This window comes from Salvelinus sp. IW2-2015, unplaced genomic scaffold (genome assembly GCF_002910315.2).
Source record: "Salvelinus sp. IW2-2015 unplaced genomic scaffold, ASM291031v2 Un_scaffold4191, whole genome shotgun sequence".
NCBI lineage: Eukaryota > Metazoa > Chordata > Actinopteri > Salmoniformes > Salmonidae > Salvelinus > Salvelinus sp. IW2-2015.
The window spans coordinates 13,518-39,437 of NW_019945462.1; the positions used below are offsets into that span (position 1 = coordinate 13,518).

Here is a 25,920-nt window from a genome sequence, read left to right on the forward strand (position 1 = left end):
ACCCTTTCAAACCCCAACACACTAGCACCCCACAGCCCTTCAAACACAACACACTAGCACCCCGTACAAAGCCCTGCTTCAAACACGCAAACCACACTAGCACCCCGTTACAGCCTTCAAACCACACACACTAGCACCGCTACCCCTTCAAACCAACACACTAGACCCCACCACAAGCCCTTTCAAACAACACACTAGCACCCCACCCACAGCCCTTCAAACCAACACACTAGCACCCCGTACAACCCTTAAACCAAACACACTAGCACCCCGCACAGCCCCTTCAAAAAACCAGCACCACTAGCACCCCGTACAACCCTTCAAAACCAACACACTAGCACCCACACAGCCCTTCAAACCAACACACTAGCACCCCGTACAGCCCTTCAAACCAACACCAACTAGCACCCCGTACAGCCTTCAAACCAACACACTACACCCCGACAGCCCTTCAACCAACACACTAGCACCCCGCACAGCCCTTCAACCAACACACTAGCACCCGTACAGCCTCAAACCAACACACTAGCACCCCGTACAACCCTTAAAACCAACACACTAGCACCCCGTACAACCTTCAAACCAACACACTAGCACCCCGCACAGCCCTTCAACCAAACACTAGCACCCCGCACCAGCCCTTCAAACCAACACACTGCACCCGTACAAACCCTTCAACCAACACACTAGCACCCCGTACAGCCCTTCAAACAACACACTAGCACCCCGTACAGCCCTTCAAAACCAACACACTAGCACCCCGCACAGCCCTCCACACATGTTATAAATCATCTTACCTCGTATCCTAGGCGGGAAGCCCTCTGGAGCAGGGTCTCTCCTGCGTTCTTTTGACGATGAGCCTGCGGCCTCGGGAGCATGGGTCGGCTGGCAGGGGTAGAGGTGGGCAGCGGGGGGTTGAGGGTGGGCGTCGGTCCTGGGTCTCTGTAGGGCTGGGCAGAGGCTGAGCTGGGGGGCGGGTGAGAGGGGGGGCAGGGGAGGAGTGGGAGTAATCCGAAGGGATGAAGACCTCCTCTCGCTTCTCCTGCATCGCTTTTCCTTGACCTGCTGTGTGTGATGGGGGAGGGAGAGAGAGAGAACGTAATAAGTCTGCATGTCAGATCTTCCACATAAATCTTCCACACACACATCCTGAGATACGCTATCCTCTTTCCTGTGGGTGTGTGTGTGTGTGTGTGGCTCGACAAGACGCTGCCCTACAGGCTCGTCCCATACTGACACATGGCCGTGGAGTGGGGAACAGAACAGAGGAGGAGAGGAGAGAAAGAGTCTGAAAGAGGAACACGATACTGAGGTTATTCAGAGCGCGTCCCTCTTCAGGACTCCCCTTCCCTCTATTTTTACAGTCTGAGCTGCTCTCCTCCATCCCTCCCCTCTTCAGTCCCTCTCTTGAGGTATCCTTTATGCTTCCTCCACTTCCTTTCTCCTCCATCCCTCCTCTTCAGTCCCTCTCTGCGAGGTTATCCTTTATGCTGTCCTCCACTTCCTTTTCCTCATCCCTCCTTCTCAGTCCTCTCTGCCGAGGTTTCCTTATGCTGTCCTCCACTCCTTTCTCCTCCATCCCTCCCTCTCTCAGTCCCTCTCTGCCGGAGGTTTATCCTTTTATGCCGTCCTCCACTTCCTTCTCCTCCATCCCTCCCTCCTCTCAGTCCCTCTCTGCCGAGGTTATCCTTTATGCTGTCCTTCCACTTCCTTTCTCCTCCATCCCTCCCTCCTCAGTCCCTCTCTGCGAGGTTATTCCTTTTAATCCCGTCCTCCACTTCCTTTCTTCCTCCATCCCTCCCTCTCTCAGTCCCTCTCTGGAGGTTATCCTTCTATGTGTCTCCACTTCCTTTTCTCCTCCATTCCCTCCCTCTCTCTCAGTCCCTCCTCTTGCGAGGTTATCCTTTATGCGTCCTCCACTTCCTTTCTCCTCCATCCCTCCCTCTCTCAGTCCCTCTCTGCGGTTATCCTTATGCTGTCCTCCACTTCCTTTCTCCTCCATCCCTCCCTCTCTCAGTCCCTCTGCCGAGGTTATCTTTATGCCCGTCCTCCACTTCCTCTTGTCTCTCCTCCTTTTTTCCTACTCCTTCTTTCTGTCCTCTATGGAGATTAGGGTCGCTTAGTCTAGTCTAGGGTGAAGTGCCTAATATTCTCGACCACAGGTTGTGTGGTGTGTGTGTGCACTGCGGGCCCTACACAACACAACGTGGGGCTGCCGGTGGCGGGGCTAATAAATGTCAAGCGCTTCTCCAGGGTCCCCTTGCCGTGGCCTCGCAAAATCATTTATAACCATGAGCACTGGCTTGTCACAGAAGAGATGGGGGGCGAGAAGCGTGACTTGACTGCCCACCGCCAGAAATGCCCCAGGAAACACACGCACACCCAATTGTTACTCCAAAATGTAAAGCTCCTAACAAAAAGCTGATTCTCCTCATACGCTACCTTTGTAACCACTGTTATAAGTTAGCGCAAAGCCATTATTTGCACACACTGGCGGTTACAAATTCTAACTCATATCATTTCAACAAAACACTGCAATACAAATTTTACTATATATTTCAACACTGCAATTACAAATCTACTCATATATCTTCACAAACACTGCAGATACAAATCTACTACTAATATTTTCAACACTGCAATTACAAATTCTACTCTATATCTCAACAACACTTGCAGTACCAATATTCTACTAATATACTTTCAACACTGCATTAACAAATCTTACTTCATATATCTTGAACACTGCAGTTACAAATTCTACTTCATATCTTCAACAACACTGCAGTTACAAATTCTACTCATACTATCTTTCAACACTGCAGTTACAATTCTACTAATATATCTTCAACACTGCAGTTACAAATTCTACTTAATAATCTTCAATACTGCAGTTACCAAATTTCTATCATATTATCTTCACAAAAACACTGCAGTTACAAATTTCTACTTAATATCTTCAACACTGCAGTTACAAATTTCTACGCTATATATTTTCAACACTGCAGTTACAAATTCTACTAATATATTTCAACCACTGCAATTACAAAATTTACCATATATCTTCAAACACTGCAGTTACAAATTTCTACTAATATATTTTCAACACTGCAGTTACAAATTCTACTAATATATTTTCAACACACTGCAATCACAAATTCTACTCATAATATCTTCAACAACACTGCAGTTACAAATTCTACTAATATATCTTCAACACTGCATTAACAAATTCTACTCATATATCTTGAACACTGCAGTTACAATTCTACTCATATCTTCAACAACACTGCAGTTACAAATTCTACTCAATATTCTTCAACACACATTCCTGATGGTTGGCCATCCAGTTAGCATCAATAGTTGATGGTTGGTTATCCAGTTAACATCAATAGTTGATTTGTTGGTTATCTAGTTTAGCATCAATATAATTGATTGGTTGGTTATCCAGTTAGCATCAAATAGTTGATGGTTGGCCTTCCAGTTAAACATCAATAGTTGATGGTTGGTTATCCAGTTAACATCATATGATTGTTGGTTATCTGTTAGCATATCATTAATTGATGGTTGTTATCCAGTAGCATCAATAGTTGATGGTTGGCTTTCCAGTTAACATCAATAGTTGATTTGGTTATCCAGTTAACATCAATAAGTTGATGGTTGGCCCATTCCAGTACATTCAATAGTTGATGGTTGGGTTATCCAGTACAACAATAGTTGATGGTTGGTATTCCAGTAGTATCAATAGTTGATGGTTGGTTATTCATTAATATCAATAGTTGATTGGTGGTATTCCAGTTAATATCAATAGTTGATGGTTGGTTTATCCAGTTAGTATCAATAGTTGATGGTTGGTTATCCAGTTAATATCAAATAGTTGGTTTATCCAGTTAACAACAAAGTTTATGGTTGCCATCCAGTTAATAATCAATAGTTGATTATCCAGTTAACATCAATAATGATGGTTGGCCTTCCAGTTAACATCAATAGTGATGGTGTTTATTCCAGTTAACATCAATAGTTGATGGTTGGCCATCCAGTTAATATCAATAGTTTGATGTTGGTTATCCAGTTAACAACAATAGTTGATGGTTGGTATTCCAGTTAGTATCAATAGTTGATGGTTGGTTATTCCAGTTAGTATTCAATAGTTTGATGGTTTGGTATCCAGTTAGTATCAATAGTTGATGGTTGGTTATCCAGTTAGTATCAATAGTTGATGGTTGGTTATCCAGTTAATTCAATATTGGTATCCAGTAATATCAATAGTTAATGGTTGGTTATCCAGTTAATATCAATAGTTAATGGTTGGTTATCCAGTTAATATCAATAGTTGATGGTTGGTTATCCAGTTAATATCAATAGGTTGGTTATCCAGTTAATATCATAGTTGATGGTTGGTTATCCAGTTAATATCAATAAGTTGGTTATCCAGTTAACATTCAATAGTTATGGTTGGTTTATCCAGTTAATATCAATAGTTGATGGTTGGTTATCCAGTTAATATCAATAGTTGGTTATCCAGTTAATATCAATAGTTGATGGTGGTTATCCAGTTAATATCAATAGTTGTTATCCAGTTAACATCAATAGTTAATGGTTGGCCATTCAGTTAACATCAATAGTTAATGGTTGCTACATCTAGATTGTTATCCCTGATTGTGACAACGTTTTATGTAAATATTACATCCATGTATGAGATTATAAAATGCTATATTTGAAATGGGATCTGAAAACCCCTCCATATTTAGACACATTCTGATTTGACACATTCTGAAGACACGTTTAATGAACGTGACGCTTCTAAAAGGAAAGTAACATGAAAGACGTTATGATGCTTTATGATATAGATCTGCACATTGTGGTGTTTTGTACACGTCTGTCAGCGACGGCGCTCGCACAGCCAGCGAATGGCAAACAGGATACAGCCACCGCGTCTGCCCCGGAGAGATCTCTCTCTTCTGTGTGTGTGTGTGTGTGTGTGTGTGTGTGTGTGTGTGTGTGTGTGTGTGTGTGTGTGTGTGTGTGTGTGTGTGTGTGTGTGTGTGTGTGTGTGTGTGTGTGTGTGTGTGTGTGTGTGTGTGTGTGTGTGTGTGTGTGTGTACGTGTGTGTGTGTGTTGTGTGGTGTTTGTGTGTGTGTGTGTGTGTGTGTGTGTGTGTGTGTGTGTGTGTACGTGGTGTGATTCTGCAGGTGCCGTGCTGACAGCTGCTGCGCTGGGTAATTCCTCAGGGCTGGACGGACACGCCAGCACACACACACACACATAACTCACACAGCACAACTCCTGCAGTATACTCAGTATTGTGATGTGATCTACATAGCCAGAGACAAGSCTCTCACAGACATGACACACCAGCCGAGGCCCATTCCTGCTCCCTGGGGTTGCTGTGTTTTGTGGAGAATGTGCTTCCATCACACAGTCCAGACCTCTAGAGCACACTCACCCTCCGCCCTCTTTCCCTTCCTCCCTCCCTCACTCCTTCCATCCCTACTCCTCTTCCAGTCTGGGGCGGATTGTGCTCAGAGCAGGGGGAGGTCACAGCAGCGACACACAAACACACACTCKCGGTGACCCCAAGCACACCTCCCTCTGAGCTTTCCCAGTGAGCTCCAATAAGCTCCATAATTGTAATAATCAACATGGTTGTGATTTGAAGCATATTTAAGGACCTCTGCCCAGGGGGGGGTTTCAGCCAATGGGAACACACAGTGGAACACAGAGGACTCGATCTCTCACACACTGGGAAAGAGGATGACAAAAAAACAGAGAGAGAGAATGTTTCTGCAAGAGTGTGTGTACTCACCTTATTCTCCCTCTCTTCCCTCAGTTCTTCATTCCCCGGCCCCAGCCTCTCTCTCTCCCTCTCTTCCCTCAGTTCTTCATTCCCCGGCCCCGGCCCCAGCCTCTCTCTCTCCCTCTCTTCCCTCAGTTCTTCATTCCCCGGCCCCAGCCCCTCTCTCTCCCTCTCCCTCTGGCTGGTGTGTTTAGTCTTGCACTGCCGCTTGCCCTTGGGCTTGTCCTGGTCGCCGTGCCGACGGAGTCTGGGGGCCACCAGGTCCCCCGTTGGGTTGGGGTCATGGTCGGGGTGAGGGCCGGTGTGGGGGGGTCCCAGTCCCAAAGCGCTGGTCCTGCGGTGTTCTTTTAGCCTCTGTCTCTTGTCTGACAGCCGTGGAGGGCTGGGGGTGAGGGTGATGTGGGGGTGTGCAGGGGCCAGGGAGTGAAAGGGGGTGAGGGCAGGGGTGGTGGTCTGCAGGGGTGGTTTTCTGACAGGGGTGTTGGACGGGGTCCGGGAGAGGCGGTCCCGATGCGCTGGGGTCAGAGGAACAGACGGCAGCACCACTAGACAGAGGGAGGGATGGGAGAGGTTAGTTGATCAAGTCCCGGCAAACAGAACCATTTCCCACAGAGCAAATACAACCAGCTAAATTACACTACAAATACTACTTATCCCCTGGCACTACTGGGGTGGAGGCTTTTGTTCCAGCCCAGCACCAACACACCTGGTGGACCTGATAAAGATAGAATGGAATATTGTTGGTTTCAAGGCCATGTGCAACAGCCAACACCAAGTGTCTCTCTTTTGTAGGATGAAAACAAAACAAGCACGTAGTGGACTTTCCTCCGAGGTCTCGTTAGGGAACATGATGAGACAGAGAGGTCTGGGACTGAATGCTAGACTGACGTTCTCACGAAGACGTCCGTGGTATCTGGGGATTCTGATCTAGAGGAGGGGGTTATGGGATACAGGAGGGATATATGAAATATGACAGATAGACGGGGAAAACAGAGAGAGGTGAGAGAGATTGGGTGGGCAAGAGATGGAAAGTGATTGCAGAAGGGCAGCAAGCCTGCGAGACAAAGAGCGAGCGAGAGAGAGCGAGCGAGCGGGGGAGGGAGAACGAGCAGAACAAAGAGAGCGAGAGGGAGTGCAGGAGAGAGTGAGAGAGCGAGAGAAAACACAAGGGAGTGGGGGGACGCGAGAGGAGGGTGTGTGTCAGCTGTTTTCCATTGCGTGCACCAACAGCGGCATGAAACATACGGAATGACAGACCCTGGGTGCAGCTGCAATACACAGCCATACACACACTCATTTGCACGCACACACACGTGGTGAAGAGAAAGAGAGGCGGTTTTCAGAGAGCCAGTGGGGGAGGTTTAACTCGTCCATCTGGTAAATGATTTATCGTGCTGGGCGGGAGGCTCGCTGCAAATGGCCTTCCTCCTTTCTCCTCCTCCTCCTCTGAGGATATCCAGAGGGGAGAGGCCAATCCACCACACACACACGCACTCGTTCTCACACTTACCTGGTCACACACACCACAGCTCTTTTCTAGTAAATGGAGAGGGGACTAATGGATATGGTGTGAGGAAACAAATGACACGTTTATATTGTGTGCGTGTCTCAAGAACTGTATGGACAGACTGGGTACCATGACAACAATAGGCACATGTTCTGCTTACCACAAACAATTCCTATCTGCAGAGAACACACACACACACACACACAGTGTGTTTGTACATTGTGTGTGTGTGTGTGCAACCTGTCTCGCAGTATGCAGGGTGATGCCTATTATCCCCTAGCTACCTCTGACCCCCTCCCTCCCAGCACAGGGAACAGTCCCAGAGAGTTGTAGCGCACCAAAACATGTGTGGTGTGTAAACCGCTTCCTTCTCCAATAAGGTGTAATATTAACCCTGTAACTGTTGTGTTTCCTGCTTAAAGGACCCACTTTAAACATCATGTCACCCCTCATCTATTCAACCCCTTTTACACCAACTAAAGGTTTAACAGGGCCTCTTATTGCCTGGGGTGCAGCTGCACATCTCAATTAGTAAACGACACCCTGACAAACCCTGGACAAACGTGAGGAGCGTTGAACACAACCTCTAAACACCTGACAAACCCTGGGACAACAGTGGAGAGCGTTGAACACACTACTCTAAACACCCTGACAAACCCTGGACAACGTGGAGGAGCGTTGAACACACCTCTAAACACCTGACAAACCCTGGCACAATGGGGACGTTTGAACCCACACCTCTAACACCTGACAAACCCTGGGACAACGATGGAGGAGCGTTGAACACACCTCTAAACACCCTGAACAAACCTGGGACAACATGGAGGAGCGTTGAACACACCTCTAAACACCCTGACAAACCCTGGGACACAATGGAGGAGTTTGAACACACCTCTAAAACACCCTGACAAACCCTGGGACAACTGGAGGGGTTTGAACACACCTCTAAAACACCTGACAACCTGGGAAAACATGGAGGGGTTTTGAACACACTCTAAACACCTGACAAACCCTGGGACAACATGGAGGGGCTTTGAACACACCTCTAAACACCCTGACAAACCCTGGGACACATGGAGGGGCTTTGAACACAACTCTAAACACCCTGACAAAACAAGACTAATGGAAAGTGTGGGTGTTTGTTACAGTGTTAGTCACTTACACAGAGGATGTGTGTGTGTCTGACTGAGGGGTGTGTGTACACAGGGGATGCGAAGGAGTGTGTGTGTCTGTTGCAAAGCGGATATCTATTGTGGACCGTTGAGTGTGGTGTGTGTGTGTGGTGTGGTGTGTGTGTGTGTGTGTGTGTGTGTGTGTGTGTGTGTGTGTGTGTGTGTGTGTGTGTGTGTGTGTGTGTGTGCTTGTAGGTTCGTTAAACAACCATTAGAATGCAACATGGCTGAGCCGTGAGACACTCGACACAGTTACAGTCTTTACTGAAGACAAGGAAGAAGGATACATATCAAGGAGAGAGATAGGAGAAAGAGAGAGGCGAGAAGGAATGAACAGGTGACTAGCAGAAATATAATCAGAGACGCTGAGAACGCTGAGAATGAAAGTGAGAGACAGAGGGGGAAAAATACTTTGGCTGGCAGAGAGAGAAAAAAACCCAGAAAAAAGCAGAGAGAGAACTGCTGGTTGAACTACCAGTGTTATTAACGGTGGAATCTCACGCCTCATTATGCCCAGGCACGAGTTGCCACGGCGATATCGTTTAAGTGCCAGAGAGAGGTAGTGGGAGAGAGAGAGAGAGAACGTTGTGTGAGAGAGAGCAAGAGAGTCAGACAGACAGAGATCTCGAGAGGAGAGAGGTACAAGCCGTCTGTCACCCAGACAACCACTAACATATCCCAAAACGGCTGCTCCTGCCTTCGTTTCCACACCAACACTTGTGTTTCACGTTCCCTGCTCAGCCAACTTCCCTGAGCTCTGTTCTCTCTGTAACCCAAAGGGAACATACAAACGTAGCCTACGCTAGCTAGCTGGCGACAGGCCAATCTTCAAGGTCGTTTAGCCAAGGCAACACGCCCGTAGTCTACAGTGAAAAAGGGTGGAAATGGGAGCAAAGCTCATCCCCAAAATGTTTTACTAATAAAATAGGTGCAGTGAAATGCACAGTGAAATGCACAGTGAAATGCACAGTGAAATACATTCACGGTGCTGAATGCAGTGAGTGACTCAACGCTACAGAGCTGGAGTGGCTTTTATTGATGTTGAGTCAATAAAGGTGTGGTTATTGTTCTGTTGTTTGTAAAGAACATGATTATTCATGCATTCCACATCCACACAGCCAATGCCTCCGTGACTCTACTGAAAACTGTTGTCAACATCTGCCAGAAAGGATGATTGGATGGATTATTATTATACGAAACCCAAACTCTAGCGTAACCTCGCTGATGTCGCCGTGACCAAACGTTTCATGGCACAGGCGTGGCCGTTGACCTCTGACCTGCGTTTCAAGGCCCCGGTCTTCCTGTGAGGCAACCTTCCTGTCTGTGACGCCAACCTCGGGGCACCCGTTGGGCAGGGCCGTCGTCATGGCCATGCTTCCGTTGACCTCTGTCGACCTCTGTGTGGCGGCCTGCCATTGGCTGAGCTCCTGGGCGAGGCGGGGCTTGCTGAGTCGGAGGCCGGTCAGCTCGATACACACCTTGAGGTTCTTTAGTTCCTCTGGGACGGGCTCAGTGGGGCCTGGRGAGATGGACCACCAGGGGTTAAATCAACGTTTGGGAAACCAAGTCAGTGTGGGTTGGATGATTTATGAAGTTCAGTCAGAGCAACAACCTACTGGAGATGAAAGAGAAAAGACACCATTGAGGCTGTAATGGTTCACCAGAAACCCTCTCCATCTCCTGTTCACCGTCCCTCCCCAAATCCACCAACACTTTCAAATACAAATCATCTGATAATGAACGGAAAACACAGGAAAACACATCTTTCTCAAATTACATTTGGGTGGAAAAATCCAGTTGATCTTTTCCATGTAAAGAGGCACGAATTGTAACGAAATGCGCTTGAATCTAATGAATTTAGTTGCATTGGAAGCTCAGCTAATAAAAGAAGTTAAACATTTGTTTTTAAATGAAAAGCTGTGCWGTTTTGAAAGAGCTCACCTCCAACACCCTGCTAACAACAAATGGGAGCAATTCCACAGAGTTTTAAATAAAGTAGCGATGCTCAGAAGGTTATTTTGGGTTGAAACCAAACTGGTGTGTTTGTGAAGCTCGACACCGCAGAGCCCCTTGACGAATCACAGCTGAGTGTGTGTGTTTGTGTGTTTGGTTTCGTGTAGGCAACTGAACACAAATCACACTACATGAAAAGACTGAGAAAGACACCACCACAAAAGAGRRMGACAGAGGGAGAGAGGAAGAGAAGGAGTGMGAGCCCAGCTACATGAAAGCAGATGAATCCAGGCAGGGGAGAGAGTGATGACAGACAGGATGGGGGGATTCTCTTGTCACTGAGCGAGGGATGGGGAAGGAGGGAGAGRAAGAGGAAGAATAAAGGAGAGGTAAATAGATCCATGCCGAGGGCGCTTACCGTTTGTTAGCCTGGCTCTTTTGGCTGGAACATCCATCGTCTCCTCCTTCTCCTCTTCTCTCTCATTTTCCTCCCGCTCTTTCCCCTGGCHGTCGGCCTGGAGTGGCTGGCATGGTTCCAGGGCATATGCGTGTTTCCTGCCAGGCACCGCGGTGGGCATGGTGGGCATGATGCCAGGGTTGGCATCCTTCTGGGCCAGCCATTCCACTGGGGCCGTGGGCAGGCTGGCAGACCACTCCCGTGGGAGCACACACACCCTCTCCTCTTTCTCCATCATCATCCCCCTCTTCCTCTCCTCCAGGTCGGGGCCAGCCTGCTCCCTTTCTCTGGGTGGGAGGCCCTCGGTGTGTGGGCATCGCTGGAGAACAGGCACTCTGTTGTTGGGGCACGTCAGCTGCACACCTGCACGCACACACACACACACAAATAGGGATAATCAAATACACTAAGCAGCACTGGAGAAACCACAGCACTCTCATCAAACTAAATCAGTTTAAAATGATGACTGCTGGTCCAGGCTCAAGAAGAGGTAGAAAATACTCCCCACACAAACAGCAGCCACTAACCAGCCCAGCAGCCACCCCTATGTTTGGCCGAGGCCCACCATGCTCTTCCCACACACAGAGGCAGCGAGAGAGAGAGAGGCAGCGAGAGAGAGAGAGAGAGGCAGCGAGAGAGAGAGAGAGAGGCAGCGAGAGAGAGAGAGGCAGCGAGAGAGAGAGTCAGCGAGAGAGAGAGCGACTGGGTCTTTCCGACTCCCTGGGCTCAAATTAGCTTCAAACATCAGCTCGGGCTGGCTTCCAGCTCTGCCCCCTATTCCCACCCACTGCTCTCCCTCTCTCCCTCTCCCTCTTCTCTCCCTCTCCCCTCCCTCTCTCCCTCCCTCTCTCCCTCCCCTCTCCCTCCCTCTCTCCCTTTCCTCTCTCCCTCCCTCCCTCCCTCCCTCTCCCTCTCCCCCCTCCCTCTCTCTCTCTCCCTCCCTCTCTCTCCCTCCCTCCCTCCTCCCCTCCCTCCCTCCCTCCCTCCCTCCCTCCCTCCTCTGCATGTCCGGGGCTGTAAAAGGCTCCTTGAGAATGTCTCCAGGCAGTCTAAAGCAGCCGCTTGGATCAAAGGCAGCTGGTGGGGGTGTCTGCTCTCTCATCGCCCGCTCTCTTTCTATTTTCCCTTCTATCTTTCCACTCGCTTTTTCTCTCTCTCTCTCTTTCTCTGGCTGTAGCCAGGCCCCAGGCTACATGCTGTGCTGCCTCACAGGCCCTTGTACTGGCCCAGACAGGAATACCCCCCTGCTCTGGGACACACCCATCCCCTAGGTCCTGTCCTGCCAGCGCCCAAATATCTCTCCATCTGGCAAACAGCATCATATGACTCACGCCACTCCGCTCGGCGCACACCCCATAACGACAGCGTCTGCGCCATGGCAACACACCACCAAAGGGGGGTATCCATGGCAACGAGCGCCACTGCGTGCGATGTCCACTGGTTTCCAAAACATCCAGAGAGGAAGTTCACCCATGCCGTGCACTATGCCATAACAGCTATATGCCGCGCACTATGCCATAACAGCTATATGACGTGCACTATGCCATAACAGCCATAACAGCTATATGACGTGCACTATGCCATAACAGCTATATGCCGCGCACTATGCCATAACAGCTATATGCCGCGCACTATGCCATAACAGCCATAACAGCTATATGACGTGCATCTATACAATAACAGCCATAACAGCTATATGACGTGCACTATACCATAACAGCCATAACAGCTATATGACGCGCACTATGCCATAACAGCTATATGACGTGCACTATGCCATAACAGCTATATGCCGCGCACTATTCCATAACAGCTATATGCCGCGCACTTATGCCATAACAGCTATATGACGGCACTATGCCATAACAGCCTAACAGCTATATGCCGCGCACTATGCCATAACAGCTATATGCCGCGACTATGCCATAACAGCTATTATGCCGCGCACTATGCCATAACAGCTATATGACGTGCACTATGCATAACAGCCATAACAGCTATATGCCCGCGCACTATGCCATAACAGCTATATGACGCGCACTATGCATAACAGCCATAAGCTATATGCGCGCACTATGCCATAACAGCTTATATGCCGCGCACTATGCCATAACAGCTATAATGCCGCGCACTATGCCATAACGCTATATGGCCGTGTACTACGTCGCGATGATTGCCTGCACTATTCCATAACAGCTATATGACGCGCACTATGCCATAACAGCCATAACAGCTATATGCCGCGCACTATGCCATAACAGCTATATGCCGCGCACTATGCCATAACAGCTATATGCCGCGCACTATGCCATAACAGCCGTAACAGCTATTATGCCGCGCACTATGCATAACAGCTATATGCCGCGCACTATGCCATAACAGCCATAACAGCTATATGCGCGCACTATGCCATAACAGCTATATGCCGCGCACTATGCCATAAACAGCCATAACAGCTATATGCGCGCACTATGCCATAACAGCTATATGCCGCGCACTATGCCAATAACAGCTATATGCCGCGCACTATGCCATAACAGCTATATGACGTGCACTATGCCATAACAGCCATAACAGCTATATGACGTGCACTATGCCATAACAGCTATATGCCGCGCACTATGCCATAACAGCTATATGCCGCGCACTATGCCATAACAGCCATAAACAGCTATATGACGTGCACTATACCATAACAGCCATAACAGCTATATGACGTGCACTATACCATAACAGCCATAACAGCTATATGACGCGCACTATGCATAACAGCTATATGACGTGCACTATGCCATAACAGCTATATGCCGCGCACTATTCATAAAGCTATATGCCGCGCACTATGCCATAACAGCTATATGACGCGCACTATGCCATACAGCCATAACAGCTATATGCCGCGCACTATGCCATAACAGCTATATGCCGCGCACTATGCCATAACAGCTATATGCCGCGCACTATGCCATAACAGCTATATGACGTGGCACTTATGCCATAACAGCCATAACAGCTATATGCCGCGCACTATGCCATAACAGCTATATGACGCGCACTATGCCATAACAGCCATAACAGCTATATGCCGCGCACTATGCCATAACAGCTATATGCCGCGCACTATGCCATAACAGCTATATGCCGCGCACTATGCCATAACAGCTATATGACGGCACTATTCCATAACAGCTATATGACGCGCACTATGCCATAACAGCCATAACAGCTATATGCCGCGCACTATGCCATATACAGCTATATGCCGCGCACTATGCCATAACAGCTATATGCCGCGCACTATGCCATAACAGCCGTAACAGCTATATGCCGCGCACTATGCCATAACAGCTATATGCCGCGCACTATGCCATAACAGCCATAACAGCTATATGCCGCGCACTATGCCATAACAGCTATATGCCGCGCCACTATGCCATAACAGCTATATGCCGCGCACTATGCCATAAAGCTATATGCCGCGCACTATGCCATAACAGCCATAACAGCTATAGCCGCGCACTATTCCATAACAGCTATATGCCGCGCATATGCCATAACAGCTATATGCCGCGCACTATGCCATAACAGCTATATGCCGCGCACTATGCCATAACAGCTATATGCCGCACACTATGCCATAACAGCCATAACAGCTATATGCCGCCACTATGCCATAAACAGCTATATGCCGCACACTATGCCATAACAGCCGTAACAGCTATAAAACACAGCGTGTTGAAATATCTTCCCTAATATAGACACCAAATCTCCTCTCCACACATTCTAATGGTGTGGCTTCATATGCAAAGCAGCTCCTGTTACGGAGGAAGGACAGGGAAGGGTTAAATATGAAGGCTGTTTTGTTACAATAGAGAGAAAACCCCTCCGTCAGCCCTCATGAGGAAGGGAGAGAGAGGGGAGGCTAGGCAGGTCGGGCGGATGTGTTTACCGCCCCGTATCCGCTGGTTACGAGCTGCTGCACCGTGTTACAGCTCTGGGGCTGTCCCTAGGCAGGGAGGAAGTACGCAGCAGCTCTTTGAGGTAGGTAGGAGTGTGTGTGGTGTGTGTGTCTGTGTGTGTGTGGGTGAGAGAGAGAAGAGAGAGAGAGAGAGAGAGAGAGAGAAGAGAGAGAGAGAGAGAGAGAGAGAGAGAGAGGAGAGAGAGAGTAATCGTATGTGTGTGTGTGTGTGTGTGTGTGTGAGTATCGTGTATGTGTGTGTGTGTGTGTGTGCGTGTTGTGTGTGTGTGTGTGTGTGTGTTGTGTGTGTGTGTGTGTGTGTGTGTGTGTGTGTGTGTGTGTGTGTGTGTGTGTGTGTGTGTGTGTGTGTGTGTGTGAGCGCTCCGGGTTCCTCTTACCGTCCTTCTCAGCCTCATCTGTGAGGGCTGAGGCCCCTGGCCCGTTCTGGCTGGGCCTTGGCAGCGTGCCCTGTCCTCTCCTCCATCTCCATCCCCTCTCTCCGCTCGCGCTGGCTGTCTGCCAAGATCCACCGCCCCCTCCTCCTCCTCCTCCTTCTCCTTCAGTTCCAGCTCAGAGAAGCGCAGCATAGCACGCTACAGACACACCACACACACACACACACAGTCATGAGACCGACCCTGCGCTGCTCTCTTTCTCTCTCTCTCTCTCTTCTCTCTGCCGAGGCCTCTTTCCCTGCTCCTCTACTAAGGGTCTGCGTCCCCAAAGGCCAAAGTGACTTCCTTCCTCCTTCCCTTATTTCCTCCCTTTAGTTATGGTCTCCTTTCCRTCATCTGCACTGACGTGGATGCAAGAGCTGACAGGGTGAACGCCAGCCTCTGGAGAGCTGTTTGTTATGTAGCCTTAACCTTCACCTGTCAACTTGTTGTGAGATCAGATCAGTGCAGAGTGAGGAAGGAGAGGGGGCAAGGAAAGGAAGCCATTTTAAACTCTCTGTTGACTCTCTCTGTAGCCGTTCATGCTTTACAGTGAGGTCACCTCAACAACAGCTAACAACATTGACATCAATAAAACAGTTATGGTGTGGTAACAGTAGTCCATGCCCCTTGTCGATTTTTACTCCTGACTGGCTGTCTTTAACAGAAACACACAAAAACAACGACAGAAAAGCCTGATTCTTCTACTACGCTCCTGAAACCGCAAAAACCAAAATGAAAATAATAATTTGTCAAATTTTGGAATAAGAAGTGTAAATGAACTGACCTCACAGTAAGCAGCAGGTTGACTTAATTTACTGTCCTCTTGTGTTAAGCCTTCCATCTAAGTAATTGAATTAAATGGGTGCTCAATATTTTTGGCCAGTCATTTCAGTCATACAACTGTCATTTCAGTATTATAGAAAACAACTGACATTCATTGATATTAAAACCCATCCTATTAACATCACAGTTATGCATATKAATTGATTTAATAAACAAGTCAGAGTAGCAAGGTAAACAGAGGTGTGAATTAAGCAATAAGGCCCAAGTTAGTGTGGTATATGGAGCACGACGCAACGCAAGTGCCTGGATACAGCCCTTAGCCGTGGTATACTGGCCATATACCACAAACCCCCGAGGTGCCTAATTGCTATTATAAACTGGTTACAGTAAAAATACATGTTTTGCCATAACCGTGGTATACGGCTGTCAGCCAATCAGCAGTCAGGGCTCAAACCACCCAATTTCTAATAGCCTATAGATCAAATTCAATACAACAGGGTTTCTGAAAGCCAAATGCCAATCTAGAAAGACATGAACACTGGAGCACACAATCTAGAAAGACATGAACACTGGAGCACACAATCTAGAAAGACATGAACACTGGAGCACACAATCTTGGGCGTCATAGAAACCTCCCTATTGGGCTCCCATATAGGAACCATTAATTCAGTGGTAAATCAATGACCAGGCAGCAGAGGCTGAGGCTGAGGCTGGGGAATAGGGCTGAGGCTTGCGAAATAGGGCTGGGGGTAAGGCTGGGTTTGGGGAATGAGGCTGGGGAATGAGGCTGGGGATTGAGGCTGGGGAATAAGCCTGGGGTTGGGGAATGAGGCTGGGGTTGGGGAATGAGGTTGGGGAATAAGGCTGGGGTTGGGGAATGAGGTTGGGGAATAAGCCTGGGGTTGGGAATGAGGCTGGGGAATAAGGGCCTGGGGTTGGGGAATGAGGCTGGGGAAATAGGCTGGGGATAATGAGGCTGGGGTATAAGGCTGGGTTGGGGAATGAGGTTGGGGAATAAAGCCTGGGGTTGGGGAATGAGGCTGGGGAATAGGGCTGGGTTGGGGAATGAGGCTGGGGAATGAGGCTGGGGAATAGGCTGGGGAATGAGGCTGGGGAAATAAGGCTGGGGAATGAGGCTGGGGAAATAGCTGGGTTGGGGAATGAGGCTGGAAATAAGCCCTGGGGTTGGGGAATGAGGCTGGGAATAGGGCTGGGGTTGGGGAATGAGGCTGGGGAATAGGGCTGGGGTTGGGGCGAGAGCCGCTCTAGTTGCAGGGCTGTGTTGAGTCTGTTTAGCGGAGGTTGGGCTGCTAGCGGGGGCTAATCTCCACCGTCAGAGAAGGACTGGGAATTGGCCAGGATTCCACTAGAGCAGAGCTGAGAGAGCCAGGCTGTCTCTGCACCCCAGCGCTCAGCCAACAGAGCTAGGAGGAGGAGGATGGGGGAGAGGGGGAGGGGAGGTTAACAGAGTATAATTTGAGGACAGAGGAGCCTTTTGGGGACTGGGAGAAGGGAGGGGGCTGGCTGCTCTACCTCTATTCCTCCCCTCCTTCACCACCATCTATCCCCCCATCCCCAGGCCTCACCTGCAGGTTAACAATAGCCCGGGGCTTTAAGAGCCCGACAGGCCGCCATGGCACACACACACACGCAGCCAGCAGCTTAGCTTCTGCYTGGCTGAGCAGCGCGGGAACACACACACACACAGCGTGTTGTGTTCACTCACTCTTTCTGCGAACTAAAACACCACTGCGGTGGAGGGCAGCTCCACGKGCTCATAGCGTGGGYGGGGGTGAGGGAGGKGGGAGGATTGTAGGAAGGGAGGGAGGGAGACAGAGGGGAGGCAAGGCAACGGCCAASAGTAATTATACTGGAGCTTGTGGAGACGGGGCTTGGCAGGGCGGCTTATACAGAGCAGAGAGCTTCGTACTTCCAACTCCACTGCTCTCTATAGACCACCATCTCCTTTAGATCTGCCCAGTGAAACCTGACTGGCTGAAGTCTTAGAAAGACCCATCCTATCAGTCTTCCTTCCTTGTGGTCCCAACTGCTAAAACACCAGATGAAAGTCATCATCAAATCCCAAATCTTGATTTTCAATCAGGCGAGTTATTCCTGAGTTGGAACAAAAGCCAACACATACTGCTTCGCTGTAGGAACCAGGAAAGGACTATTGAGGATGATTTGAAAGACTTTAAAAGGGTTAGGTATGTATGTGTTCTGGGAGATTACCTGCAGTGCCCGCTGCTCTCTGCTCAGCTTGCTGGAGTCGGCGTACAGCTCGGTGGTGACACACTTGATGCGGTCACCAACGTAGCCAGAGGAGTTAGCGATGCGCTTGGCCAGGCTGGACCTCCTGGCCCTGGGGCAGCCTTGGTCGTCGTACTCCTCACCCTCGTGGGACTCTGTGTCCGTGTGCATGTCCTTGTCCAGGTCCGAGTAGTGGTCCATGGTCCTTTCATTCCTAAACCCAGATTCGTTCAAGGTGCGTTCCCTAGGAGAGTGGTCTGCGGAGGTGCGGTCCTCGCAAGAGCGGACCCTACATGTACGATCCACACGTGTACGGTCCCAAGAGCTGCGGTCCTTAAAAGTACAGTCCTCATGCGTATGGTCCCAGAAACTGCGGTCCCCAGAACTACGGTCCACAGAGGTGGGATCCTCAAAGGTACAGTCCCTGCTCTTAAGGCCCTCTAAAGATTGGTCTCTACGGTCCCAAGAGGTGCGGTCTCCAGAAGTCCTTGCGCAGCGAAGGGTCTGCTCTTCTGGCAGGTCAGAGATGGGGCTGCTCTCTGCAGGGCTGGGGCTGTCCTCCCCATGTCTGGGAAAAGGGCAGGGGGAGAGGGCTGGGGGCTCAGGACGGAGGGAGGAAGGGTGGAAGCCCAGCCACAGCTGGCTGCGTTGCTGCTGCTCTGCCTGCCTGTGGGCCTGGCCTGGCCTGAGTTCAACAGCCTGGCCGGTACGGAGCATGTGCTGAAGCTCTGCCTCTCTCCCCTCGTTTCTCCCGATACTCCCACTACCCACTGGTTTGGAAGGGTCTCCTCTCTTAGMGCATGGAGAGACAGCTTTAGTCAGGGGAGAGTCGCTGTCCCCATCGTCTTGGATTAAGTCGATACAGACTATCTCCTCTCTAGCTCCCGTCAGGGGATTGTGGTTGAGGCTCTTTGAGCCCAGGCCTGTGGACCTSTCGGTCTCTCTGTCCCCCCTGCGGGTGTGTTTAGTGTCTGGGGCCTGGGTCTGGCTCTTGTAGGCCGGGGCAGAGTCCTCGTGGTGCTGCCAAATCTTCTCCTTGGGCCTGGACCTGAGCTCCTGCAGCCGCTCGCTGGTCTTGAGGTCCAGGCCTGTGTGGGGGGAGGACATGAGGGGGTGGACCATCTCCTGGGAGTCATGGAAGGTCAGGTAGTCCCCGTGGCTGGGGGGGATGCCGTACGGGAGGCCGTGCTTGGGGGGCAGGCGGGGTGGGTACAAGCTGCTGCTGCCCAGCAGAACAGGGTGGGGGTACACTGGGCCTTTGCCTGGCATGGGCATGTGGGGCAGGGACATGCTCTCCTGGACCGAGTAGGGCAGGTATCTGTTAGCGTAGGCTAGGCTAGGGGGCAGATAGCCGTCACTCTGGGGGAGGTAGAGGTGGCTGGGGGGGTGGCCGGACGGATGGCCGTTGTCTAAGTGGGGCGGCTGCTGGGGTTTGAAGGGCATCTCCTGAGCCTCTGGTTTCTTGAGGGGTTTCAATGGCTTCCCAGAAGAGGGATGGCTGCCCACTCTGTTGGAAGAAGGGGCTGTCTCAGAGTAGTTGGGGGAGGATCTTGGCCAATCACCGTTGACCTTGGGAGAGGGGGAGGCAGAGGACGGTCGGCTCCCAGAAGGGGCTACCACAGCTGGGGCATGGCTGGGGACGACAGCCCCATCGACCTCACCTATCCTGGGACAGGAAGAGCTTCGCTGCTGCGGCGAAGACAAGTTCTCCAGGTTTTTATGTTTGATGACGGAGGGGTCTTTGTTGTGGTTGGCGTCTGAGCTGGAGCTGTCGTGGACCGGGGTCGGGCTGGGCACCACCCAGGAGGAGCGTAAAGTGCTAATGATCTCAGGCCYCTCAGGGGTTTTGGAGGAAGCCCCTGACGGGGAGAGGGTCTCTTTGAGGAGTTCCCGGCTGGGGGGTAAGCCGTATCGAGCCGCGGGCGAGTAGCCCAGCTTAGCCAAGGCCTCTAGTTTTGGGGGGAATCCGTTGGGGGAGCCTTCCAACTCCAGGATTCTGGCTGACAGATCCAGAGGCTTGTCCGCAGGGTCTTTGGCAGGAGCCTGTAGTACTGCTGGTCTATCAGAGGACAAAGTCTTTAAAGGGGACTGGCTCCGCTTCCTTTCCCCATTCCTCTCCACATTCCTGTGCTCTGAGCTGCTGCCCAGCTCTTTGGGTTTGGCTTTGTGGGTGTTGCTGCCGGACAGCACCGGGGAGCGGTGCTCAGAGGCTATGCTGCTCATGTAGAAAGGATGGGACACCGACGGGGAGGAAGAGGTGGTGGTGGTGGTGGAGCAGGGGGGGCTTCTGAACAGTGACTTCTGGATGTCCAAAGTGCTGTTGTCTATGAGAGGAGAGGGGGGAGGGACTGAGGTCTGGGGAGGGTGTGGGGCTGTGCGTGGGGACTGCATTATAAGTGCTTGGGTGGAGTCCACTGGTAGGCTGCTGCTAATGCCAGTCCCAGCACTGCTACTACTGGTAATACTGCTACTGTTGTGAATGATGGTGCTGCCAGAGCTCTTACTAGAGGAAGTCCGGCTGGACTTACTACTGCTGCTGTTGTTGTGCTGCCTGTCACWATGGGACTGGGGTTGGGACTGGGGCTGCCTGTCACTATGGGACTGGGGTTGGGACTGGGGCTGCCTGTCACTATGGGACTGGGATTGGGACTGGGGCTGCCTGTCACTATGGGACTGGGGCTGCTGTCACTGGTGTGATTGGTGATGGGGTTGGGACTGGGGCTGCCTGTCACTATGTGACTGGTGATGGGGTTGGAACTGGGGCTGCCTGTCACTATGTGACTGGTGATGGGTTGGGACTGGGGCTGCCTGTCACTATGTGACTGGTGATGGGGTTGGGACTGGGCTGCCTGTCACTATGTGACTGGTGATGGGGTTGGGACTGGGGCTGCTGTCCTATTGTGACTGTGATGGGGTTGGGACTGGGGCTGCCTGTCACTATGTGACTGGTGATGGGGTTGGGACTGGGGCTGCCTGTCACTATGTGACTGGTGATGGGGTTGGGACTGCTGGTGGGCCTGGTGCTGCTGGTGAAGCTGGGACCCGTAGGTGGAGGCCTCGTGGTGGATCCGGGGCCCCAGGCCCTGGATCGGGGAGAGGGTGTTGGGGACCACCGTGGCCATGGGGATCCTCATAGGAGGGGCCAGGGGGGAGGAGATGGGGGCCGGGGGGTACGTGGGCATGTAGAAGAGGCGCTCTGCCCCAGCAGCGCTACCCCCCGCCCCTCCACACAGGGACTGGTAGGCCAGGTGCTGGGGCAGGTAGGGTGAGGGCTGGGACAGGAACGAGGCCTTGTACATGTTGAGGGCTGCGTATTTGGAGGAGTCCAGGAAGGGGTACAGTCCGGGGTCAGCGTACGGGTTTACTGCCCAGGGCAGTCGCAGGAAACCGTTGCTGCCGTTGAGGCCCAGCTCAGAGGGTTTATCTCCAGGCCCCACACGCCGCTCCATCCCCAGGCCCTCCCCTCCTCCACCAGGCCTCTGCAACCCGGGGGGAGAGCTCTTATACAGACCCACGTAACCGTTACCAGGCTTCCTGCCTTCCAAGGTTAASCCTTCGGGTTTGTAGACAAGGTCGTAGCCCAGGGGCAAGGAGGAGACCCCCTCCCTGGCTTTTTGGGAGGCGGACAGGGTGCGGATGCCKGGGTAGACCATCCCTCCGTGGACGCGGAGGCTCTCCCTCATCAGGCTGCTACGGTCCATGCCCAGGGCAGCTAGCGGGTTCATTCTGCAAGCAGCACTCGCATCCACCTGCAACAAGACAACACACAACGCCAAAGAGAMGGATGAGAGACTGAGCCTTATAGCACTAAAGGGATGATATTCTCATATACACATTTATGGTTTGTCAGTATACCGTGGAGTGCTATTAGACAAGCTCTTGTAATATTACATTAGAGAATATTAAAGTGAATTAGCTCACTTTTGGAAATATAATAAGTAGAATTTCCCCACAATAAAAACAGATCCACTATCAACTTTTAAAGCTGTAGTAAGACCCTCTTAAACAGTTAACACAAATCAAGAGACCACTAGCCAGAGACGTGGGTATATTTTGTAGAATTTCCATTAGCAGCACATTAGTAATACATCTCCATTAATCAAGCACGGGGGGGGATTCATTTAACAGAGAGCTCCATTTTTAAAAAGCCTGTCTCCATACTGTAACCACAACACCTTAAGAAAAACACGTTCTCCATACTGTAACCACAAACACTTAAGAACACGTCTCCATACTGTAACCACAACACTTAAGAACACGTCTCCATTACTGTAACCACAACACTTAAGAACACGTCTCCATACTGTAACCACAACACTTAAGAAACACGTCTCCATACTGTAACCACAACACTTAAGAACACGTCTCCATACTGTAACCACAACACTTAAGGAACACGCCGCCATACTTAACCACAACACTTAAGAACACGTCTCCATACTGTAACCACAACACTTAAGAACACGTCTCCATACTGTAACCACACACTAAAACACGTCTCCATACTGTAACCACAACACTTAAGAACACGTCTCCATACTGTAACCACAACACTTAAGAACACGGTCTCCATACTGTAAACACAACACTTAAGAACACGTCTCCATACTGTTAACACAACACTTAAGAACACGTCTCCATACTGTAACCACAAACACTTAAGAACACGTCTCCATACTGTAACCACAACACTTAAGAACACGTCTCCATACTGTAACCACAACACTTAAGAACACGTCTCCCTACTGTAACCACAACACTTAAGAACACTGTCTCCATACTGTAACCACAACACTTAAGAACACGTCTCCATACTGTAACCACAAACACTTAAGAACACGCTCTCATACTGTAACACAACACTAAGGAACACGTCTCCATACTGTAACCACAAACACTTAAGAACACGTCTCCATACTGTAACCACAACACTTAAGAACACGTCTCCATACTGTAACCACAAACACTTAAGAACACCTCCATTACTGTAACCACAACACTTTAAGAAAACGTCTCCATACTGTAACCACAACACTTAAGAAACACGGTCTCCATACTGTAACCACAACACTTAAGAACACGTCTCCATACTGTAACCACAACACCACGTCTCCATACTGTAACCACACACTTAAGAACACGTCTCCATACTGTAACCACAACACTTAAGAACACGTCTCCATTACTGTAACTACAAACACTTTAAGAAACACGTCTCCATACTGTAACCACAACACTTAAGAACACGTCTCCTACTGTACCAACACTTAAACAGTTTCACAACTTAGTGACACAACACTTAAGAAACGTCTCCATTACTGTAAACCACAACAACTTGAGAACACGTCTCCTACTGTAACCACAACACTAAAGAACACGTCTCCATACTGTAACACACAACACTCTTAAGAACACGTCTCCATACTGTTGAACACAAACACTTAAGAACACGTCTTCCATACTGTAACCTTACACAACTTAAGAACACGTCTCCATACTGCTAACCACAACACTTAAGAACACGTCTCCCATACTGTAACCACAAACACTTAAAAAACACGTCTCCATACTGTAACCACAAACACTTAAGAACACGTCTCCATACTGTACCACACACTTAAGAACGTTAACTAACACACACTTAAGAACACGTCTCCGGAACCCACTCTACAACAAGGGAAAGTCAGGTCATGTGAGGCTGCGCCACCACCAACAAGCAGCAGAATATGGAGCCTTGCTTTGCAAATGGCACTCTTATTCCCTATTTAGAGCACTACTCTGGTCAAATAAGTAGTGCATTAATATAGGGAATAGGGTGCCATTTGGGACGAATCCTTGCTCTATCTGGCTCTTGTAAGAGGGAAAGCGCTCAGCTGCAGCTGATTCCTAACAGGGAAGAGAAGCCTTTGAGGTAGCCAGGAAAAACGAACATGTATCCAGTCTGATCCATCATCACTAGCAGGGGGGGATTCATGTCTACCTGGTATTGCTGATGTACCGCTACATTAGACCAGCCCTCTGTTCTACTCCCACACAGACCAAACCCAACCTGGGTTCAAACTATTTGTTTTATTCAAAAATACTTCAGCTGCTACTTGATTGAGCCTGCCTGGCGCAATTGACACCCAATGAAATCGTCCCAAAAGTGCACATTTTCGACCCAACTCGTACTGCAAGGCTCATCAAACACTTCAAACTATTTCAGATAGCTAAATACTATTTGGACCGGGTCTCCCTGCCACGAGCGAGTCCATGACAGAATAGAGTCTGATGCCAGGAAGTGGATTAATTGGTTTTCTGCTTGCCTACGGTACGATACGAGGCGGCTGTTTGATTCATCTCCTATTGGATCAATGGGGGACCATTTAGAAATGATAGCAGCAGCCAGTGCTGGAAGTAGCTCCACCAGCAGTAATCCTACATCCAAATGATAGCAGGCAGCCAGTGTGGAAGTAGCTCCACCACAGGTAATCCTAACTTCCAAATGATAGCAGGCAGCAGTGCGGATGAGTAGCATCCCACATTAATCCTACTCCAAATGATAGCAGGAGTCCCAGTGGAGATTAGCCACCACAGTAATCCTACATCCAAATGATAGCAGGCAGGCCCAGTGGAGGAGAGAGCTCCACCACAGTAATCCTACATCCAAATGATAGCAGGCAGCCCAGTGGAGGAGTAGCTCCACCACAGTAATCCTACATCCAAATGATAGCATGGCAGCCAGTGGAGGAGTAGCTACACCACATAATCCTACATCCAAATGATAGCAGGCAGCCCAGTGGAGAGTAGCTCCACCACAGTAATCCTACATCCAAATGATAGCAGGCAGCCCCAGTGGAGGAGTAGCTACACCACAGTAATCCTACATCCAAATGATAGCAGGCAGCCATGGAGGGAAGCTCCACCACGAATCCTACATCAATGATAGCAGGCAGCCCAGTTGGAGGATAGCTCCACCACAGTAATCCTACTTCCAAATGATAGCAGGCAGCCCCAGTGGAGGAGTAGCTCCACCACAGTAATCCTACATCCAAATGATAGCAGCAGCCCAGTGGAGGAGTAGCTCCACCACAGTAATCCTACATCCAAATGATAGCAGGCAGGCCCAGTGGAGGAGTAGCTCCACCACAGTAATCCTACATCCAAATGATAGCAGGCAGCCCAGTGGAAGGGAGTAGCTCCACCACAGTAATCCTACATCCAAATGATAGCAGCAGCCCAGTGGAGGAGTAGCTACACCACAGTAAATCCTACATCCAAATGAAGCAGGCAGCCAGTGGAGGAGTAGCTCCACCACAGTAATTCCTACATCCAAAATGATAGCAGGCAGCCCAGCTGAGGAGTAGCTCCACCACAGTAATCCTACATCCAATATGAAAAGCAAAGCCCTTGTGGAGGGCTCTTCCAGGTCTGCCATTCACTACATTACAGAGAAAGGCTTTATATCCTAGCTTACCATGCTTTTGTGTGATGTGGTTTTCCTGGATGGTTAGTACCACATGGGTAGTCTGCCTTCCCACCATCCCTCACTGGTACAATCCAGTCAAGACAAAGACAGAAACAAATGTTGTGTTACCATCAATCAATCAATCAAATTTATAAAGCC

The 25,920-nt window shown here is 49.9% G+C and overlaps 1 protein-coding gene across 1 annotated transcript; it reads right to left on the minus strand.

The window, feature by feature from the left end:
- Positions 1–788: 788 nt before the first annotated feature.
- LOC112077003 (BCL-6 corepressor-like) lies at positions 789–25,920 on the minus strand. The gene is given in 14 exon segments (XM_070441527.1): positions 789–969; positions 971–1,065; positions 5,807–6,366; positions 8,344–8,358; positions 9,731–9,767; positions 9,769–9,995; positions 10,848–11,249; positions 15,243–15,287; positions 15,290–15,437; positions 16,066–16,122; positions 18,297–20,907; positions 21,004–21,077; positions 21,206–22,063; positions 25,771–25,920. Coding segments are annotated over 14 exon segments (5,313 nt in total). The 5' UTR covers positions 25,774–25,920.